This window comes from Palaemon carinicauda, chromosome 37, assembly GCF_036898095.1.
Source record: "Palaemon carinicauda isolate YSFRI2023 chromosome 37, ASM3689809v2, whole genome shotgun sequence".
NCBI lineage: Eukaryota > Metazoa > Arthropoda > Malacostraca > Decapoda > Palaemonidae > Palaemon > Palaemon carinicauda.
The window spans coordinates 66,983,601-67,003,600 of NC_090761.1; the positions used below are offsets into that span (position 1 = coordinate 66,983,601).

A 20,000-nucleotide genomic window follows, 5' to 3' on the forward strand; every position below is an offset into this window, starting at 1 on the left:
AAATTTAGTGATTTAATCAAACAGCATTGATTACTAGAAAGTCTGTTGCTGATTTTGAAATTATTAAGTCTGTCATCTTGAAAAAATAAATAGGGGTCAATAGCAAAATTTGCTGATCCTTTTTAGTGGTAAATGTTACATAAATTTAGAAAAAAAAAATAGGTTTTTAGGGCACGCTTGCATTATCATCTATTGCTGATTTTATAGTCATTAAGCCTGTCATTTTGAAAAAGGGGGTGGGGGGTTAAATAGAAAAATTTGCTAATCATTTCAAAGTGGCAAATGTTACATAAATAACAAAAAGGCCAAAAATGTAGGTTTTTAGGGCACGCTTGCATTAACCACATGTTTACCCTTATCCTCCCAACGAGGATGTTTGTTTATCCTTTTATGCCTGTTGTTTAAAATACGACTCAATATTTAGTATACAAGACAGGGGGCATAGAGTCGCTGTTTGGTATTACAGAATTTACAGCGCACAAACTTGTCGTTCTGAAAATAGGTTTTTAAATAATCATATTCAAGTTTTTGCAAGGACGGTATATCCTGTAAAATAGATAGGTAGACAGACAGACAAAATTATTATTATTATTATTATTATTATTATTATTATTATTATCATTATTACAAGTTAAGCTATAACCCTAATTGGAAAAGCAAGATGCTATAAACCCAAGGGCTCCAACAAGGAAAAATAACCCAGTAAGGAAAGGAAACAAGGAAATAAAAAACTAAAAGAGAAGTAATAAACAGTCAAAATGAAATATTCTAAGAACAGTAACAACATTAAATTAGGAATGAATAAAGTATATTGAAAAGTGCTTATGAAATTTATAATGGAATATATATTCTTAGCCTTCGTCATTTATATTTTTCAATGATTTAAGGCTCTTCGTAAAATAATAATCTGTATAAATTATTATTATTATTATTATTATTATTATTATTATTATTATTATTATCATCATCATTATCATTGTCAGTATCATTATTATTATTAGTAGTAGTAGTAGTATTATTAGCTAAGCAACAATCTTGGTTAAAAAAACAGGATGCCATAAGTGCAAAGGCTACAACAGGAAAAAATATCTCCGTGAAAAAAGGAAACAAGGAAGTAAATAAACTACATGTGAAGTAATTAATGATGAATATGAGATATCTTGAGATCAGTAACAACGTTGAAATATGTATCTGTCTTATAAAAACTATGAAGAGAGACTTATGTCAACCTGCTCAGCATAAAAAAAGAATCTCTGCAATTTTGAGATTTCAATGATAATTATGAGGCAAGACTTTGCGATAGTTGAAAAGTTTAATCAGTATTATAGGAGATGGACTTTTCCTGTATTCTATAACATCAGATGTATGTTACAGAAAATGTTACTAGTAATCATAATCGCTATTATTTGAGCATATCTTAATAGCGCTGGCCATAAATATTATAGATTATCTTTGGGCCAAGTGACATTTGCACGGCAAATTTGCCATTGGTTTGGCTGGAAAGTATAAAATTAAAATTAAGCAGAAGTCCTGCCACTGATTGAAACAAGAAGTAGAAGACAACTTTCAGCTTTATTATTGCTATTATTGTTTTGGGAATTGAACAAGAGCATCTCATCGATGTACTTTCCTTTATACTTCAAAAAAAAAAAAAAAAGTGTAGAAATTCCAAACATGTCGCATTTCATGTTCATATTTCCTCGAGATACCAGAATCCTCCAAGACAAGAAAAGGCTTCAAGACTTTTCCAGTTTTCCAAACCATCAAAGACAACAGCCTTTCATGTCCAGAAGAAATCCTCCGAGGTAGAGCATTGAAACCTCTATACCTGAGCGGAGGTCCTGGCCACTAGCTGGAGATCAAAGGGCTTTTAGAAGGACGTTGTGGCGTCGGATCGCATTAGCCTGATGGAAGTCTCCCGACTTGAAAGGCTCCGTAGTCATTTTTATTTTTGGGCTGACTGTCAGCTGCAGAGTAGGTGAAAATATACTTTATGAATCACGGAGTATTTCTTGTTTCATCTTTGAAATAGATTTTCCTTTTGTTGTTGGTAAACAAACAAACAAACACACACATACATATGAAAAGTACATGTAGTCAGTACATACAGTAGATACTTATCGTGCGTGGTGGGTTCTAGTCTTGAACATTTACTTATTCTCCTTAGATTCAGGCTTAGTAGTGGCTAGTATCACTACTAGATGCGAGGAAGTGAAGATGCTAGAGGTTATTATGGCTATTACAAAATACACACACACACACACACACACACATATATATATATATATATATATACAGCATATATATATATATATATATATATATGTATATATATATATATATATATATGTATATATATATATACACAGCATATATGTGTTTGTGTCTGTGTTTCTGTGTGTGTGTATTTAGGCTGTCCATTTTAAATCCATATCTTTTTTATTATTGCCTGTAGCTTTCCCTCCATGATACCACAGTTTTTCATGGCCGAAATGTATGTAAGTGACAAATATTCCCTTATTTATCTTGAGAATCAAGTGAATGAATTGCATTTTATGTGCCGAATGTACCACTGGACAAATTTTACCTAATGTAGCAAATGTATCCAGTCACTAAGTGTATGGAAGTGCAGTATGCTCTCAACTGTGCACCGATTGTGTCGTTTTTAATTAAAAGTACTTAATGTATCTAATTTATGAAGTATACTAACTGCACAAAATCCGAGAGAATTTGGGCTAGCACGTAGCACCTAGTGTATGAAATGTGCCCAAGTACAGTGTGTATCCAATGGAGAAAATGTACCCTTTTAAAAGTATAACGATTGATGATATACCCAATCGATAAAATTTACCTAATTTACGACAAAACAGTATTTTTCTAACCTTATGACTGAGTTTAATGACTTCATTTATCCAAGGGTAATGAATATACCAGACGGCTTGCCCTATGAAATTAATCATTCAGCCTTTGCCCTGTCGTATACAAGTGATGAATTCCCTACCGAAATTGACTTTTCGTTCGGATACTTCCAAAATACATCAAGGGAAATTTTTTTCATATTTCTGAGATACTTCCCGACTTCATTTTCATGGAATTAATTCCAAAAAGCACCAGTTCATAATCGCCTTTTTATCAAGATGCATATTTTTCTCGTGTAATATTCCACACATCTTTTTTACAGTTCGGTGTTTTTCAACACCTACAACACCCCTCTCTTCCAATACCCTTCTATCATTCCCCTTTCTCTGTCCCCTCTCTCACTTGTTTTCATCCATATTCCATATTTTTTTGTAAATTTAAATGAAGACAAGAGTCAAATATGCACCAACGTTTTCATAACCTGTAACTCTTGTTCAGTATATCAGCCCGCCCTTCCACATTAAATGTTCATTACCTCACCCTTTCCAAATGTGTCGTTTTTCCTTTTTATTTTTCATACTTCATATTCTTTGGTAAGCGAAAGTTTTACGCTTCAGTTACTTTTCCACCAACGAAATTGTGTCCACCTTTGTGTGTGTATGTGCACTAGGAAGATATTTAAAAATGCAGTGAAAGGATTTTTCTGTATACGAGTGAAAACATTCTTTGGGTAACCTATTGGTGAATGTCACTGAAGATGTTCTAACCAGTTGCTATTGATATAATTTCACAAATTATTCATTTAAACGCGCGCTTGAAAGAGCTCGGAATTGATTCATACCTCTTTTAAACACGTCAACATGCCCAATAAGAAAAAATGCAAAGGATTATTGAGGTGGGACTTTCTTAGATTAGCAGTGATTTGCATTTCTTTCGTTTGTTCTTGGTTTCAGTATTTATTTTCTTATTGTTCATGTCTTCTGTTGATTTATTCCGCATTTTTTCCTTACCTGTCATAGCTTGATTTTTTTTTATAAATTTTATTTAGTATTAGAACACTCCTGTCATTCTTTGCATCTGAAGTAGCCTATAGGGTGAAACAGCCAATCTAGTCTGTTTTTCCATTCATTATGGGCATTTTTATCTCGCCATAGTACTTATATAGATATTTTTATATTTTTTCCTGTTTCTCACCTTACTTCTCATATACATATTTTATACTTTTATCCTTCACCTTTCACTGATATCTTCTATACCTGACTTCATGTAATCAATGGAGTTTACTTATCTGTTTACATACAATTTTTTCTCAATGTCACCTATACACCTATGCTCTGAATGGCCTCCCTGACCCTGAACCAATTGCATATATTAATCCATCCATTTGTACACTTGGATAAATTTTTAATCAATTATACGTTTTTCTTCAATGGGTATCACTCCAGGGAAAATCAAAAAGGCAGTCACTGCCACATTCATCTGGTCTTCCAACGGCCTTACATCCACTTCTCACGGCTAGAAAAAAAACGCGCTTAACAGCACATCGACCCCAATTACGTATGTTGCACCATTCACCTTCATTCTTACAGATTCTTTACTTGTACACCAAAATTCTCTCGTTATGATACTGCAGTTTCTTGGTTATCCGGTCCAATAATTTCATCCATACTTCATCTACGTTTTCAATCCTATTTTCTTCCTCTTGCTTTTTATATTTTTATTTTACTTTACATATTTGCCTAGTATTTTTGCTCTCTCTTCCCTTACTCGTCATTTTTAATGTTTCTTTTATATTCTTACGTTTATTTTTACAGTTTTCGTATTACACGCCTCGAACTTTGTATCACGTCATTCACCTATGCATCTACTGTATATGTCAATCTACGTCTATATATATATATATATATATATATACATATACATATACACTGTACGCATACATACATACTTTATTCACTTGTGTGAGAGAGAGAGAGAGAGAGAGAGAGAGAGAGAGAGAGAGAGAGTACACATATCTATGTATATCATAAAGATAATATCCTAACATTTTTTTTCTCTCATACAGGTATTATGTCAAGTGCTGCACGTGTTCCTTCATTACTTCCTGGTGTCCAACTACTTCTGGATGTTCTGCGAGGGTCTGTACCTGCACACCTTGCTGGTCGTGGCCTTTGTCTCCGAGGATCGCATCATGAAGTGGTTCTACCTGTTGGGGTGGGGATTCCCCGCCTTCTGGACCATCATCTACGGTGGAGTCAGAGGATCGGACGAAAAACTTAGGATACAGTAAGGAGACTTCTTTTTTTTTCTCCGATATCAAATCATTGTTTTCTATTCTTGGGTAGTGCCATAACCTCTGTACCGTGGTCTTCCACTGTATTGGGGTAGCGTTCTCTTGCTTGGGGGTACACTCGGGTACACTGTTATATCTTATTTCCCTTCCTCTTGTTTTGTTAAAGTTTTTATAGTTTATATAGGAAATATTTATTTTAATGCTGTTACTGTATTGAAATATTTTATTTTGTTCCCTGTTTCCTTTCCTCACTGAGCTATTTTCCCTGTTGGAGCCCCTGGGTTTATAGCATCCTGCTTTTCCAATTAATGTTGTAGCTTAGCAAGGAATAATAATATTTTTTTCTTTATTAGATGTAATAGTTTACTCGTAAGCGTTAAGTACTGTATTGTATTTCTATCGATATTTTAGGAGCTGTTAAAATTAGAATTTTCTTAAATATATCTTAGTTTTGTCGTAGCTACAAACAGGAAATTTAGATCACAGAGTTAAGTCAGAGGATCGGACGAAGAACTTAGGATACAGTAAGATGACTCGAGCACACTTTTTTTTTTCTTTGGTTTTCCCTTTATGAAATGTAATAGTTTACCGGTAAGCGTTTGGTAAGGGCAGCATTTCTTTCGATATTGTAGGAGCTGTTAAAATTCATAAATTCTTTAGATATATCCTAGTTTGGTCGTGGCTACAAATGTAGGAAATTTAGATCACCGAGATTATTCAGGAAACCAGATATGTGGTTTGGTTTATTTTGTGATTGTTCAACGATTATTCTGAAGAGAAGTTTGAATTGGATTGAATTTGTGTAATTCAGATACTATGGCCCATTGCTGGAACTGAGGGGATCATTCAACACCTAGTTGTAATCTTGGGAAAGCCCTAGATATGTACTTTTAATTAAGTTGGAAATTAAAAAGACGTTGGACTGCAAGATTGATGAAAGGAATCCTTAACCCTTATTGAAGAGATGGTCTTGAATACCAATTACACTAGTAATTAAAAGCCGTGTAATATTACAGCTCTTCGCATGTCTGCAGCGTTCTTTCGTCCCGTAGCTGTACTTGCTTTGTTATCTCCGTCAACGAAGTTGGAAGGAGATTATGTTTTAACCCCTGTTTGTGTGTGTGTGTTTGTTTGTGATCAGCTTCCTGACTACAATTTTAATCGTAGAGTAATGAAACTTGCAGGGACTAATCATTATGTTAAAAAGCTGGAAATTGTTAAATTTTGGAAGGTCTAGGTCAAAGGTCAAGGTCACGGTCGAGCAAAAGGTCGAGAAATAATCTACCGCGGTGGAGGTCTGCGCTCTACTGAGTGCCCCTCTAGTTTTGATATTAGATGGTGATTTATGAGGTTGGAAATAATCCAACTTTATAATAATGCCAAACTGAAAAATATGCGATTTACAATTGAATAAGGATGCCACCGTAATAGAAAAAGGTCAGGCAGATCCCGAAAAAAAAAAAAAAAAAAAAAAAGTTGGCCTTCAGGAGGTTAGTAAAAAGTTTGAAATTTATTCCAATAAACAGTAATTACGTTGGAGTGTTATGGGAGTTGGTGGTAACTATGTGTTGATAAGAAAATACTCCTTTTCTCTTATACCCATGTTAGAGTAGTCATATGAAAATCTCATAGGGGAAAATGATCAATTTTACGTAAAGACTACTGGTTTATACGCGTGTAGCGAGGTAATCAAATTGGTTCTAAGAATCAAAAGTTTCATGTGAATATATTTCATATGATTAGCTGAGCTATTATTAGGTTCTCAATACGCAGTTAGTTATCGAATGTATTTAATATATCTTTTTTAGCAATTTCATAATTTTAATCATTTCAAAATCCCTGTTGTATATCGTTCAATAGAAGTTTAAAAGTTTAAGGTTAGTTGTATGAATTTTGCATGTAAACATTACGCGCATGCGCTATAAGATTATGCATCCTGGTGATTTTGCGTTTATAAAGTCCTTTGGCTCATAGCAATATTTTGATGCACTGCAATAATTTTATTAAAGGGTCTTTTCAACATTAGGTCACCAACATTTTAGCCTGTTTATTTTACCTTCAGTCTCGCTTCCTCTCCATCTTGCTGTTCAACGTCGTAGCCCTTCATAGTGTAACTGATATTATAGTTATATAAAAACAATTAACAACATTCCTTCTTGAGTAAGAGTCTAACTTTGGTCATCATTGAGAACAAATTTGGTACTTGGCTCTTTGTAAGGGAAAACATCGGTCTGGCTCGGGGGAAACCAGCACAGTGATTATGGTGAGTCGGCTTTTAAAGTCATCTTCCGGTTCAGTACTCTATTAAAAAATGGCAGGTCAGTACTCCCATGAGTGACCACAAGGGGAAAACAGACAGACATATAGAATGGAATGTAAGCCTTCTGGGGATATATATATATATATATATATATATATATATTCATTTATTTATTTATATGGTTAATGAATTTTTTTTTATTCCATTAGAAAATATGTTAGACCATAAACTTCCAAAAACTTCAAGATTTACATACAAAATGAAAATGAGTATACATACATACTATTATATATATATATATATATATATATATATCTTCATTTTGTATGTAAATCTTAAAATTTATGGCCTAACATATATTCAATTGGAATCAATTTTATCATTAATCAAATTTAAACGTTTTAGAGAAGATTGAAGATATAAAATTTCGCTTAGTGATCACACAGAAAAAAAATTTCATTTAGAATTTCAGTCAAATAAAAATTTCCTATTAAAAACGAAATTGAAAAGCAATCCATACTCAAAATTTTCTTTATATAGAAGATAAGAATAAAAGGCAAGACACTTCTTTTCGTAATTTTAGGGTTACTTCTGCGACATATTTTAGAGCTGAGTAGTTTCCCCGGTTGAAATACGAGCTTGGATAATCCCAAGAGGAAACATATGAGGCAAAGAACTGAGGAGAAAAAAAAAGTGTATATAACGATGATACTCAGGTTTTAGCTCGTTAGTGTGAGAATGATATTCGGGGGGGGGGGGGGGATTTCATGTAATTTAAGACTGAAGGCATCAGCGTTATGGGATCCGTTGTTAATGACGCTTAAATTGAAGTTCTATTTCATTCAATTAGCAACATATTACGTTCTTATTTGCGTAATTTTAAAAGAAACCGAGTGTTAAATATGAGCTCAAGCCACCATATTACCCAGAAAAAAATGGTTGCCAAAATATCAGTTCCTCCGGACGAAGAAAAATCGAGGTAAATATCTTCGTAAAAGTACGAAAAGCTCTTACATTGAGTGACGTCATTCCTCGGAAGTGTTACTCTGTTATTTCTTAGCTATTTTTTTCTACCATATGTTACTAAATATTTCTTTTTTATTTGTTAAATCGTATTTTTTTATGCCACCTCTGTAAGAGTCGGGCGTGACTCATTTAAAGGTTTAAAGGCCGCTCGTGAATGGCTGAGACAAGGGACAATGACGTTGCTCTATCAAGCTGGCCAATGCCCCAGAGACTGACCATATATATACATATGATCAGTGCCCAAGCCCCCTCTCCATCCAAGCTAGGATTAAGGAGGGCCAGGCAATGGCTGCTGATGACTCAGCAGGACGAACTAACGAGTTTGAGCGGGACTCTAACCCCAATCTAGTATTCAACAGTCAGGGACGTTACCACATGGTGGTATTTTCTCGTTGGAAGAGAATAGTCCTTCTGAGTCTATCTCTTTGTTTGGAGAAAGACCACCTTCATTTTCCGTTAAAATCTCGTTGTGCTTCTGTTGATCTGTGCAGTTGAATGTGTATCTGGTTATTAGTCGACTGTAACGAGTCATAAGTAGGATGCATAAAGTCATTGGGCTGCAAACTTCTTTAACAAAGAACTGCTGAGAACCGGAAGGATAGTAGCTAGAGGCCCAACGTCCAGTAAAGCGGTAAAAAGTTTAAAATGTAATCTCTCTCTCTCTCTCTCTCTCTCTCTCTCTCTCTCTCTCTCTCATATACAATATATACTATATATTATATATATATATATATTATATATATATATATATATATATATATATATATATATGTATGTATTAAATACAATATACTATATAAAATATATGGAATTGTGGGGCCCAGGTGTTCGTACCTATTTTACTGCCACTGATCATAATGAATGGATACCAAAACACAGTTTATTAAGAGCATTTCAGTAGACTTTGATAATCAAGAGGGGCTAGGCTGTTGAGCTTTACCTTTCTAGAGCTACCCTCTCCTGTGGGGTGAAAATGCATCTGTTTGTAAAAACAACACAAAACCAATACAAATTCACCCTTTCGTGCAGAGAACTTATACAAAATCATCCATCTTTATTCACTGACGCATCAGGAGTAATACGATATCACTACACTGTGTGTAATACAGACCTCTATTTCTTTATTTTGAATACACTCTTGTGTACCATGGACAATAATGGATAGCTGTTCTGAATCTTCTTCTTTCACAAAACCCAGCCAACGCTTCGCTCTCTTCTAGAGTCATTTCTTGATACAGTACAAGAGCCTTTTGTAGAGGGTGTTTATGAATAGGTCGTGGATGTTTTATACATATTTTGGTGGATTTCTGGGAATCACAAATGAATCCTCATAAAAATAGAGCAAAGGTTGTTAGCAAGAAAGAAGCCACCCCTCAAGGAAATACAAAAATATAATTTTAACTTTCAGTTCAGTGACATCCTTTTCTATTCCTTGACAGGAGACCCTCTACTTTCCGACCTTTTCCTCGGAAAAGGTAAAGTTCATCTTCACACCGATGGTTTTTTTTTTTTTATTTTTTATCTTTCATTAAGGAAAAGATGAACAGAAAATGGAGTATATAGCCTTATGTAAGCCAGGCCTGAAAAGTTAAGCTGAGCCCAAAGGAAACAACATTGCCTTTTTAGTAATTATATATTTGGAAAATTATCTCGGCTTTAAGATATGGTACTTTTTTCCACGTACTTCGTTCCGTACTTCGTATGTGATTACAGCTGCTTCCATCCGTAAGATGGCTAGTACAGTGGTAACGTGTTCGCTTAGCATTCGTATGTCAGCAGATCGATCCCAGCCCGGGACCGTGAGTTTAAGCTGTTTACTTGGGAGGCTACTGCTGTGGTTGGGCACCACAGTCCCCTCCCCCACTGTGGTGCAAACTAGGACTGGACCCAGACACCGTAAAGATACACCGTAAAGAAAAAAAAAAAGTTATTTTAGTTGGAAATTCTCCGTAAAAATATACTATTCTCAGTCGTATTTCAGTAATATACAGGCGACCGTAATTTTACTCTACTTTGTTATTATCTTTTACAGGTTGGTGACCGTAATATCACTCCTTAACGTCAATATATCCGTTTTTAAGACGATAAAATTCTTGGAATAAATGTTGCCTGGCATTTACCGTTCTTTACAGCAAATTCTTGAATTGTGGTTCATAAACATTTGAGTAGGAAATGCCGGAAAAAAAAAAGAATTGGAATATCGTTATGCTTACTCTAAAAAAAAACTTCGTATTTTATTTTCACCTTCACACAATTGATTTTTCTATTTAAATTCTGCCTAATAATAATTGGAAGACCCAGGCCTAAATGGCTGAGGACTATGAAGAACGAAGTAGATGATGAATGGAGAACTATTGAATTGAAAATTTACGATTAATCATTTAAATTTTTTTTTTTTTTTAAAGTATGACCTATGTATATTTCTTATCAAAATCATTAACATATGCTTTATTGTAAAAATTATAACTAGAAATCTGTTTGTGAAATAAATGCTTATAAGAACTACAAACAAAGAGAGTAGCTTTAAAAAAAGAAGAGATAGCGTGCGAAAAATATTTCGATAAATAAGAAAAGGAATAAACAAAAGCTTTTGAAAAACACAAAGACATATTGTAAGATAGAAAAAAAAAGTGTTCGTCATGAAACCACCAATCTTCTGACTTCGCGAAGCTGCAAAAGTTAAAATGGAGAGAATTTCTTTGGAATTGTAATTAACAGGTTTTGTCTGGTGAGCGAAAGTAATAGTTAAGAATTCCATTGAAGTGACAAATAAGTCTTCATTTGGCTTATTCAGTATTATTCGACTGGATTTTCAGCATATATGAGTAATAGTGTATATATATATATATATATATATATATATATATATATATATATATATATATATATATATATATATATATAACCCTTTTTGAGGGGAGATACCTTTAACGTGGTGAAAGGGTTTGTGTATCCCCATGATCAGCACAGCTCTACCAGTCAAGGCCAACCATACTATGTTGGTTTGCTGTGAGCGATCAGACGAGAATCTCCCACCATTACCATTGGCCAGCGTGATGATGAAAACTGGCCAAACTCCAGTCTTGTCATCCTTTGTTATGCAATGGATTTAAAGGGCTACATTTGCTGTTATATATATGTGTATATATATATATATATATATATATATATATATATATATATATATATATATATATATAGTGTGTGTGTGTGTGTGTGTTTAGTCATTCCCTGTTAGAGAAGGGTGCCAAAGAGAAGAGCAACACTGGCCTTTCCATATGAGTAATCTGTATGCTGAATCATAGATGAAGTCCCATAAATAATAAACTTGGTTAACACTAGGTGTGTTGAACACCCTTACCTGTGCTGTAACGTTAGCTTCTATCGTAAATTCAGTAACGTGTTTCCTAGGTATTATAGTATTTCTTCTTCAAAACGTATTAAAAGTGTTGAAATATGGCATAGGAGTGTGGAATAAATGAATAAAGGAAAATCTAATATTTTGTATAATTAGCTGGAGTTATTTCAGAAAGGGGTATTTGCTTCAGCATACTGCAGCACTGTTCTATCTAGTTTCTCTTCCTCTTGTTTTGTTAAAGTTTTTATAGTTTATGTAGGAAATATTTATTTTAATGTTGTTACTATTAGAATATTTTATTTTTCCTTATTGCCTTTCCTCACTGGGCTATTTTCCCTGTTGGGGCCCCTGGGCTTATAGCATCCTGCTTTTCCAACTAGGGTTGTAACTTAGCATTTAATGATAATAAAAATAATGATAATGAAAATTGTATTGTAAATGGTGTCATTGAAAGAATTTTATTTATTTAGCTCATTAGCGTAACCTCCGAGTTTATAATGATTAGATGAACCTTGAAAAGGTTGAATGGTTAGAGATATGTATGATTTATACATATATGTTTTATGCTTTTTCCTTAAGTTCATTTATGAAATGCAGTAGTATCCATTGTATTTATTATACTCTCAAGCGAAAGTGCCATTTTAAATCTGTTAATAATTGAATTTACTCTTCGGTTATTTAATCACTTTGATCGCTGTAGAAAGCTGTATGGAAATCTCTTCTTTTCCAATGTATTACCATTTTATCATTTTTATACGTATTCTTATTTCCAGCTGTTGGATGGAAGACAGCAAGTACAACTACATCCTCAGCATTCCAGTGGTCTGGTCTATGCTGCTCAACCTCTTCTTCCTCATCAACATCGTCAGAGTCCTGGTCACTAAACTGAGAGCCGTTCACACTACCCCCGACACACACTCAACCAGGAAGGTCAGTGAAGGAGATTCCGAAAATTGTTCCATCCAAGAATTCATTTGATTAGAATTGTATTTTCGTATTTACATATTTTTGGTTTTAGTGGGAATAGGATGAATATTATGAAAGGTCTTAATTTCTGACGGTTTATCAAATTTGTTATGAAGATAAATAATATAAATGTTTTATTCATAATATATATTTTAAAAACTAGGAGGCCTAGAGCAACAATTGTTCCTGTTAAGCGCCTTCCATATAGATTCAGAGATTCGAACCCAGGGTAAACAACTTGCATAATAACAAGAATTACACCAAAGCTTACACATTGATGAACATTTTTATATTTATTAATTATTTGCGTAAGGATGTTTGCGTATTTGCCTTTAAATATTGAACCACGTATACACGAGACATCCAAAAAAGCTTAATTGACGAATATTTTCACCAGTCTTCAATTGAATATTTTTATCAAATAGTCATTTAATTAAACTTGTAACAAGAAGTCAATCAACATAAATATTTATTTCATATTTTCTGTATGTAAATAAACTCATATATGCGTACATACTTTATATATATATATATATATATATATATATATATATATATATATATATATATATATATATATACATGTGTGTGTATGTATGTATGTATGTACTGTATATGTATGTATGTATGTGTGTATTTGCCTGTATATGGAAGGTAGTAAACCTGTCTACTCGAGTAGATGCTAGAACTTAACAATTTACTCTTCCAAAAACATGATCAGTTTAGCCTCCCGAAGCTTCCTGTTTATTTTCCTTAGACGCTTCCCCCAAGGAACCCATAACTTTGCTAGAAATGTGATGTCTGAACCAAAATGTTTTTGACATCCTCAAATGGAAAAAGGCCAATGAGAATCCGTGATTTAACCTATCATCTAAATTATTCTAATTGATAAATTTATCAAAATTATTGTCGTCGTAGTCGTAATTATCATTATTAGAATTATTGAAATTGTCTGGGCAAAGATCTTGCAGTGTTTTAGCCTTCTGGAACCATTTAAACGTTATATATGCTGTTTGAGCAATGATCTGACAATGATTTTAGCCTTGTGGAAGCGTTGCAAACGTTATAGATATTCCCCCCCCCCATCCCCCTTCTTCACTTATATCAACATGCCCACCATATCCATCATCCTATCAGTCACATAGGTGGTTATATCCAAGGGGCTCTTAGAGGGACAGCGCTTCCACATCAAAGGAAATGGGCGGTGAGACTTGGCGATGGTTTAATTGCTTCTGAGAATTGCGTCATGGCTTTTTCAAGCGAATGGGGGGTACTCTCTTCCGAGTGGATAGGTCGTATTTCATGTCAGGAATTGTACCTAGGTTCAAATTTACTCCCTGCTTGCCTTATGTTGCAGCATTTTCTGTTAACCATACACTACACGTAGAATGCGATTATCCGTACTCTAAGGTTGAAAATATATAAAAAGGCTACTATAGTTTTGTGCTTCTTTTTATCAACACTTAGAAATTTGCATTAAAAAACGGTAAATGTCTGGCAACATTTATTCCAGGATTTTTACCGTTTTAAAAACGGATATATTGACGTAAGAGAGTGATATTACGGCACCAACCCGTTAAGGATAATAACAAAGAAAGGTAAAATTACGGTCGCCTGTATTTTACTGAAATACGACTGAAAACAGTATATTTTTACGGAGAATTTCCGATTAATATTACGGCTTTTTCTAAGAGTGAAGAGTACTAAAAACTGGTGTTTCACGGTGTCTTAGCACTGACATTATTTTGTACTGGACTCTACTGTGTAATAATCTGATACGCTATATTGCCCTGTAATCTTTTGAACGATCGACATATGGAGAGGCTCCTAGGTCATAAAAAAAGTTTTACGTTTTGTCGTGAAAGAATCCTCAATGGCAGTAGGCAATCCCAATCTGACAAGCTAACATTTTAGTGCAAGTCTGAGTTAGGCAACTAAAACGACCTTGACGTAAACCGCCTGTTATGGCACTTGATTTTAAACATTCTATTGTAGTATTTTACTGGTATATTTTGGATGTCACAGTCTAATATTTATTTCTACTATGGTAAGAAGTGTCATAAGCAATACCATTTAAATAACATGAGGAGTTTTATTACATTTGAAAGCTATTTGAGTTTTAACAAATACCGAACAGTTAGAAACTTAAAATATCATTTATTGTACATTAAATAATGTACCAATGAAATATTTCATTCAAAATTACTATTCCCTAAATATTGTGATTTGAGATCAGTTTAAATTTTCAACTTATGAAATCATCGAACAGAAACACGTCAGGAAGAAAAAATATATAATTTAACAAGACAACCAATTTTGATCACTGGGACCTGATTCCTTGTCCGTGTTCACTAATTAGTAAATATAGTTTGTAACCTTCTCATACACTAGAAAGTATCTGTATCTGTTTATGAGACATGAATTCAATCCTTGTACATTATGTAGGAAGCATATTGAAACTGGTAACTGTACATATGAAGAACAACGGAATGATGTGTTTTCAACATTGTATGGCTATTGACAAATCTACTTTTGAATCTGCCTTATTGTATTTTTTTTTCTCTGTGAACCATGAAGTGAATTCAAATATCCCTTCCAAGACCCATACACTGGTGTTGGAATCATAATTGATACTTAATCTTCCTTAATAATCTTTAAAATCTAATTTGGAATTTGGGATGGTTGATCGTTTCTATAATGCACTTCAAACAACATGAAAGATAAGAAGAGAACCAAACACTTTAACACTTACGGGTTTATATTTCCAATTTGTTATAGAATCAAGGTTTGGGTGAATCTAATAAATTCTTCAGTCTTTTTGATTCTATAAAGATTTGGCTCAGTCTTATATTAAGTTCTCCAATCTCTTTGATTCTATGAAGGTCTGCCTTAATCTAATAGTAAGTTCTCCAATCTTTTTGATTCTGTAAAGATTTGCCTCAATCTTATATTAAGTTCTCCAATCTCTTTGATTCTATGAAGATTTGGCTTAATCTAATAGTAAGTTCTCCAATCTCTTTGATTCTATAAAGATTTGCCTCAATCTTATATTAAGTTCTCCAATCTCTTTGATTCTATGAAGATTTGCCTCAATCTTATATTAGGTTCTCCATTCTTCTTTGATTCTATGAAGATTTGGCTTAATTTAATAGTAAGTTCTCCAATCTCTTTGATTCTATAAAGATTTGGCTCAATCTTATATTAAGTTCTCCAATCTCTTTGATTCTATGAAGATTTGGGCTTAATCTAATAGTAGGTTCTCCAATCTCTTTGATTCTATAAAGATTTGCCTCAATCTTATATTAAGTTCTCCAATCTCTTTGATTCTATGAAGATTTGCCTCAATCTTATATTAGGTTCTCCAATCTTCTTTGATTCTATGAAGATTTGGCTTAATTTAATAGTAAGTTCTCCAATCTCTTTGATTCTGTAAAGATTTGCCTCAATCTTATATTAAGTTCTCCAATCTCTTTGATTCTATGAAGATTTGGCTTAATCTAATAGTAAGTTCTCCAATCTCTTTGATTCTATAAAGATTTGCCTCAATCTTATATTAAGTTCTCCAATCTCTTTGATTCTATGAAGATTTGCCTCAATCTTATATTAGGTTCTCCATTCTTCTTTGATTCTATGAAGATTTGGCTTAATTTAATAGTAAGTTCTCCAATCTCTTTGATTCTGTAAAGATTTGCCTCAATCTTATATTAAGTTCTCCAATCTCTTTGATTCTATGAAGATTTGGCTTAATCTAATAGTAAGTTCTCCAATCTCTTTGATTCTATAAAGATTTGCCTCAATCTTATATTAAGTTCTCCAATCTCTTTGATTCTATGAAGATTTGCCTCAATCTTATATTAGGTTCTCCAATCTTCTTTGATTCTATGAAGGTCTGCCTTAATCTAATAGTAAGTTCTCCAATCTTTTTGATTCTGTAAAGATTTGCCTCAATCTTATATTAAGTTCTCCAATCTCTTTGATTCTATGAAGATTTGGCTTAATCTAATAGTAAGTTCTCCAATCTCTTTGATTCTATAAAGATTTGCCTCAATCTTATATTAAGTTCTCCAATCTCTTTGATTCTATGAAGATTTGCCTCAATCTTATATTAGGTTCTCCATTCTTCTTTGATTCTATGAAGATTTGGCTTAATTTAATAGTAAGTTCTCCAATCTCTTTGATTCTATAAAGATTTGGCTCAATCTTATATTAAGTTCTCCAATCTCTTTGATTCTATGAAGATTTGGCTTAATCTAATAGTAAGTTCTCCAATCTCTTTGATTCTATAAAGATTTGCCTCAATCTTATATTAAGTTCTCCAATCTCTTTGATTCTATGAAGATTTGCCTCAATCTTATATTAGGTTCTCCAATCTTCTTTGATTATATGAAGATTTGGTTTAATTTAATAGTAAGTTCTCCAATCTCTTTGATTCTGTAAAGATTTGCCTCAATCTTATATTAAGTTCTCCAATCTCTTTGATTCTATGAAGATTTGGCTTAATCTAATAGTAAGTTCTCCAATCTCTTTGACTCTATAAAGATTTGCCTCAATCTTATATTAAGTTCTCCAATCTCTTTGATTCTATGAAGATTTGCCTCAATCTTATATTAGGTTCTCCAATCTTCTTTGATTCTATGAAGATTTGGCTTAATTTAATAGTAAGTTCTCCAATCTCTTTGATTCTATAAAGATTTGGCTCAATCTTATATTAAGTTCTCCAATCTCTTTGATTCTATGAAGATTTGGGCTTAATCTAATAGTAGGTTCTCCAATCTCTTTGATTCTATAAAGATTTGGCTCAATCTTATATTAAGTTCTCCAGTCTCTTTGATTCTATAAAGATTTGGCTCAATCTTATATTAAGTTCTCCAATCTCTTTGATTCTATGAAGATTTGGCTTAATCTAATAGTAAGTTCTCCAATCTCTTTGATTCTATAAAGATTTGGCTCAATCTTATATTAAGTTCTCCAATCTCTTTGATTCTATAAAGATTTGGCTCAATCTTATATTAAGTTCTCCAATCTCTTTGATTCTATGAAGATTTGGCTTAATTTAATAGTAAGTTCTCCAATCTCTTTGATTCTATGAAGATTTGGCTTAATCTAATAGTAAGTTCTCCAATCTCTTTGATTCTATAAAGATTTGCTTCAATCTTATATTAAGTTCTCCAATCTCTTTGATTCTATGAAGATTTGCCTCAATCTTATATTAGGTTCTCCAATCTTCTTTGATTCTATGAAGATTTGGCTTAATTTAATAGTAAGTTCTCCAATCTCTTTGATTCTATAAAGATTTGGCTCAATCTTATATTAAGTTCTCCAATCTCTTTGATTCTATGAAGATTTGGGCTTAATCTAATAGTAGGTTCTCCAATCTCTTTGATTCTATAAAGATTTGGCTCAATCTTATATTAAGTTCTCCAGTCTCTTTGATTCTATAAAGATTTGGCTCAATCTTATATTAAGTTCTCCAATCTCTTTGATTCTATGAAGATTTGGCTTAATCTAATAGTAAGTTCTCCAATCTCTTTGATTCTATAAAGATTTGGCTCAATCTTATATTAAGTTCTCCAATCTCTTTGATTCTATAAAGATTTGGCTCAATCTTATATTAAGTTCTCCAATCTCTTTGATTCTATGAAGATTTGGCTTAATCTAATAGTAAGTTCTCCAATCTCTTTGATTCTATAAAGATTTGGCTCAATCTAATAGTAAGTTTTCCAATCTCTTTGATTCTATAAAGATTTGGCTCAATCTAATAGTAAGTTCTCCAATCTTTTGGATTCTTTAAGGACTTGGCGCAATCTAATAGTAAGTTCTCAAGTCTCTTTGACTTATAAAGATTTGGTGCAGTCTAATAGTAAATTCTCCTATCTCTTTGATTCTATAAAGATTTGGCTCAATCTAATAGTAAGTTCTCCAATCTCTAATTCTATGAAGATTTGGCTCAATCTTATAGTAAGTTCTCCTATCTCTGATTCAATAAAGATTTGGCTTAATCTAATAGTAAGTTCTCAAATCTCTTTGACTTATAAAGATTTGGCGCAGTCTAATAGTAAGTTCTCCTATCTCTTTGATTCTATAAAGATTTGGCTCAATATAATTGTAAGTTCTCCAATCTCTGATTCTATGAATATTTGGCTCAATCTAATAGGAAGTTCTCCAATCTCTTTGATTCAATAATGATTTGGCTCAATCTAATAGTAAGTTCTCCTATCTCTGATTCTATAAAGATTTGGCTTAATCTAATTGTAAGTTCTCCTATCTCTTTGATTCTATAATGATTTGGCTTAATCTAATTGTAAGTTGTGCAATCTCTGATTCTATGAAGATTTGGCTCAATCTAATAGTAAGTTCTCCGATCTCTTTCAGGCCGTTCGAGCGACATTAATCCTCATCCCATTGCTTGGACTCCACTACATTCTGATCCCCTTCCGGCCATCTCCTGGCTCCCCCGGTGAAGAATTTTACCTCATCATCTCTGCCGTTGCTGCTTCTTTCCAGGTGAGTATTGCTTTGTTATCAATGGATAACTGTTGAAGTGTTATGCTATCCATGGATAGGTGTTTTGTTTCATGTTCATGTATTATAGGGAGCCTTGTGAAGAGCAACGTTAGCTGGAGAGGTTTTTAAAGTTTAATGTTAAGCCTATTTTTAGATACAGGCTTATTAGTGAAGCTCGTAATACAATATAATGAGATCAACTTCATTAGATACATTTATTTGGTTGTTAAAAGTTTCTTGAAATTAGGCCATCTTGTCGTGATTGTTGATCCCTCCGTGATTATTATTATTATTATTATTATTATTATTATTATTACTACTACTAGCTAAGCTATAACCTTAGTTGGAAAAGCAGGTTGCTATAAGGCCAAGGGCTCCAACAAGGAAAAAATCGTCAAGTGAAGTAAATTACAAGATAACTAATGAACAATTTAAAAAAAAATTTGCAAATCTGTTCAACATAAAAACAAGTTTGAAATTTGAAGTTTTTACCTAAATATATCCTTTTTTAAAAAGCACAAAGTTCTATCAATACACGCCTTATGTTTGTATATCTTCATAATCATTCCTAAAACAAGGAACTGGGAAAACGTGTTGGTTGAAAGGATTTCGTAAAGACTGATTGTGAGAGACAGGCAGCAGCCATTGCCAGTGAATCTCACTTTACTTTTCTTTGTTTTCACAGGGCCTCAGTGTGTCTCTGCTCTTCTGCTTCTTCAATGGAGAGGTAAAGT

At 33.1% G+C, this 20,000-nt stretch overlaps 1 protein-coding gene across 3 annotated transcripts in view; it reads left to right on the plus strand.

The window, feature by feature from the left end:
- LOC137629750 (calcitonin gene-related peptide type 1 receptor-like) overlaps positions 1-20,000 on the plus strand; it is a 703,766-nt gene that overhangs the window by 658,044 nt on the left and 25,722 nt on the right. For all 3 annotated transcript variants that reach the window (XM_068361349.1, XM_068361350.1, XM_068361351.1), the window contains 4 exons: positions 4,925-5,145; positions 12,570-12,726; positions 19,135-19,266; positions 19,952-19,993. In XM_068361349.1, the coding sequence (XP_068217450.1) occupies positions 4,925-5,145; positions 12,570-12,726; positions 19,135-19,266; positions 19,952-19,993 (552 nt within the window). The remainder of the gene's footprint in view (positions 1-4,924; positions 5,146-12,569; positions 12,727-19,134; positions 19,267-19,951; positions 19,994-20,000) is intronic.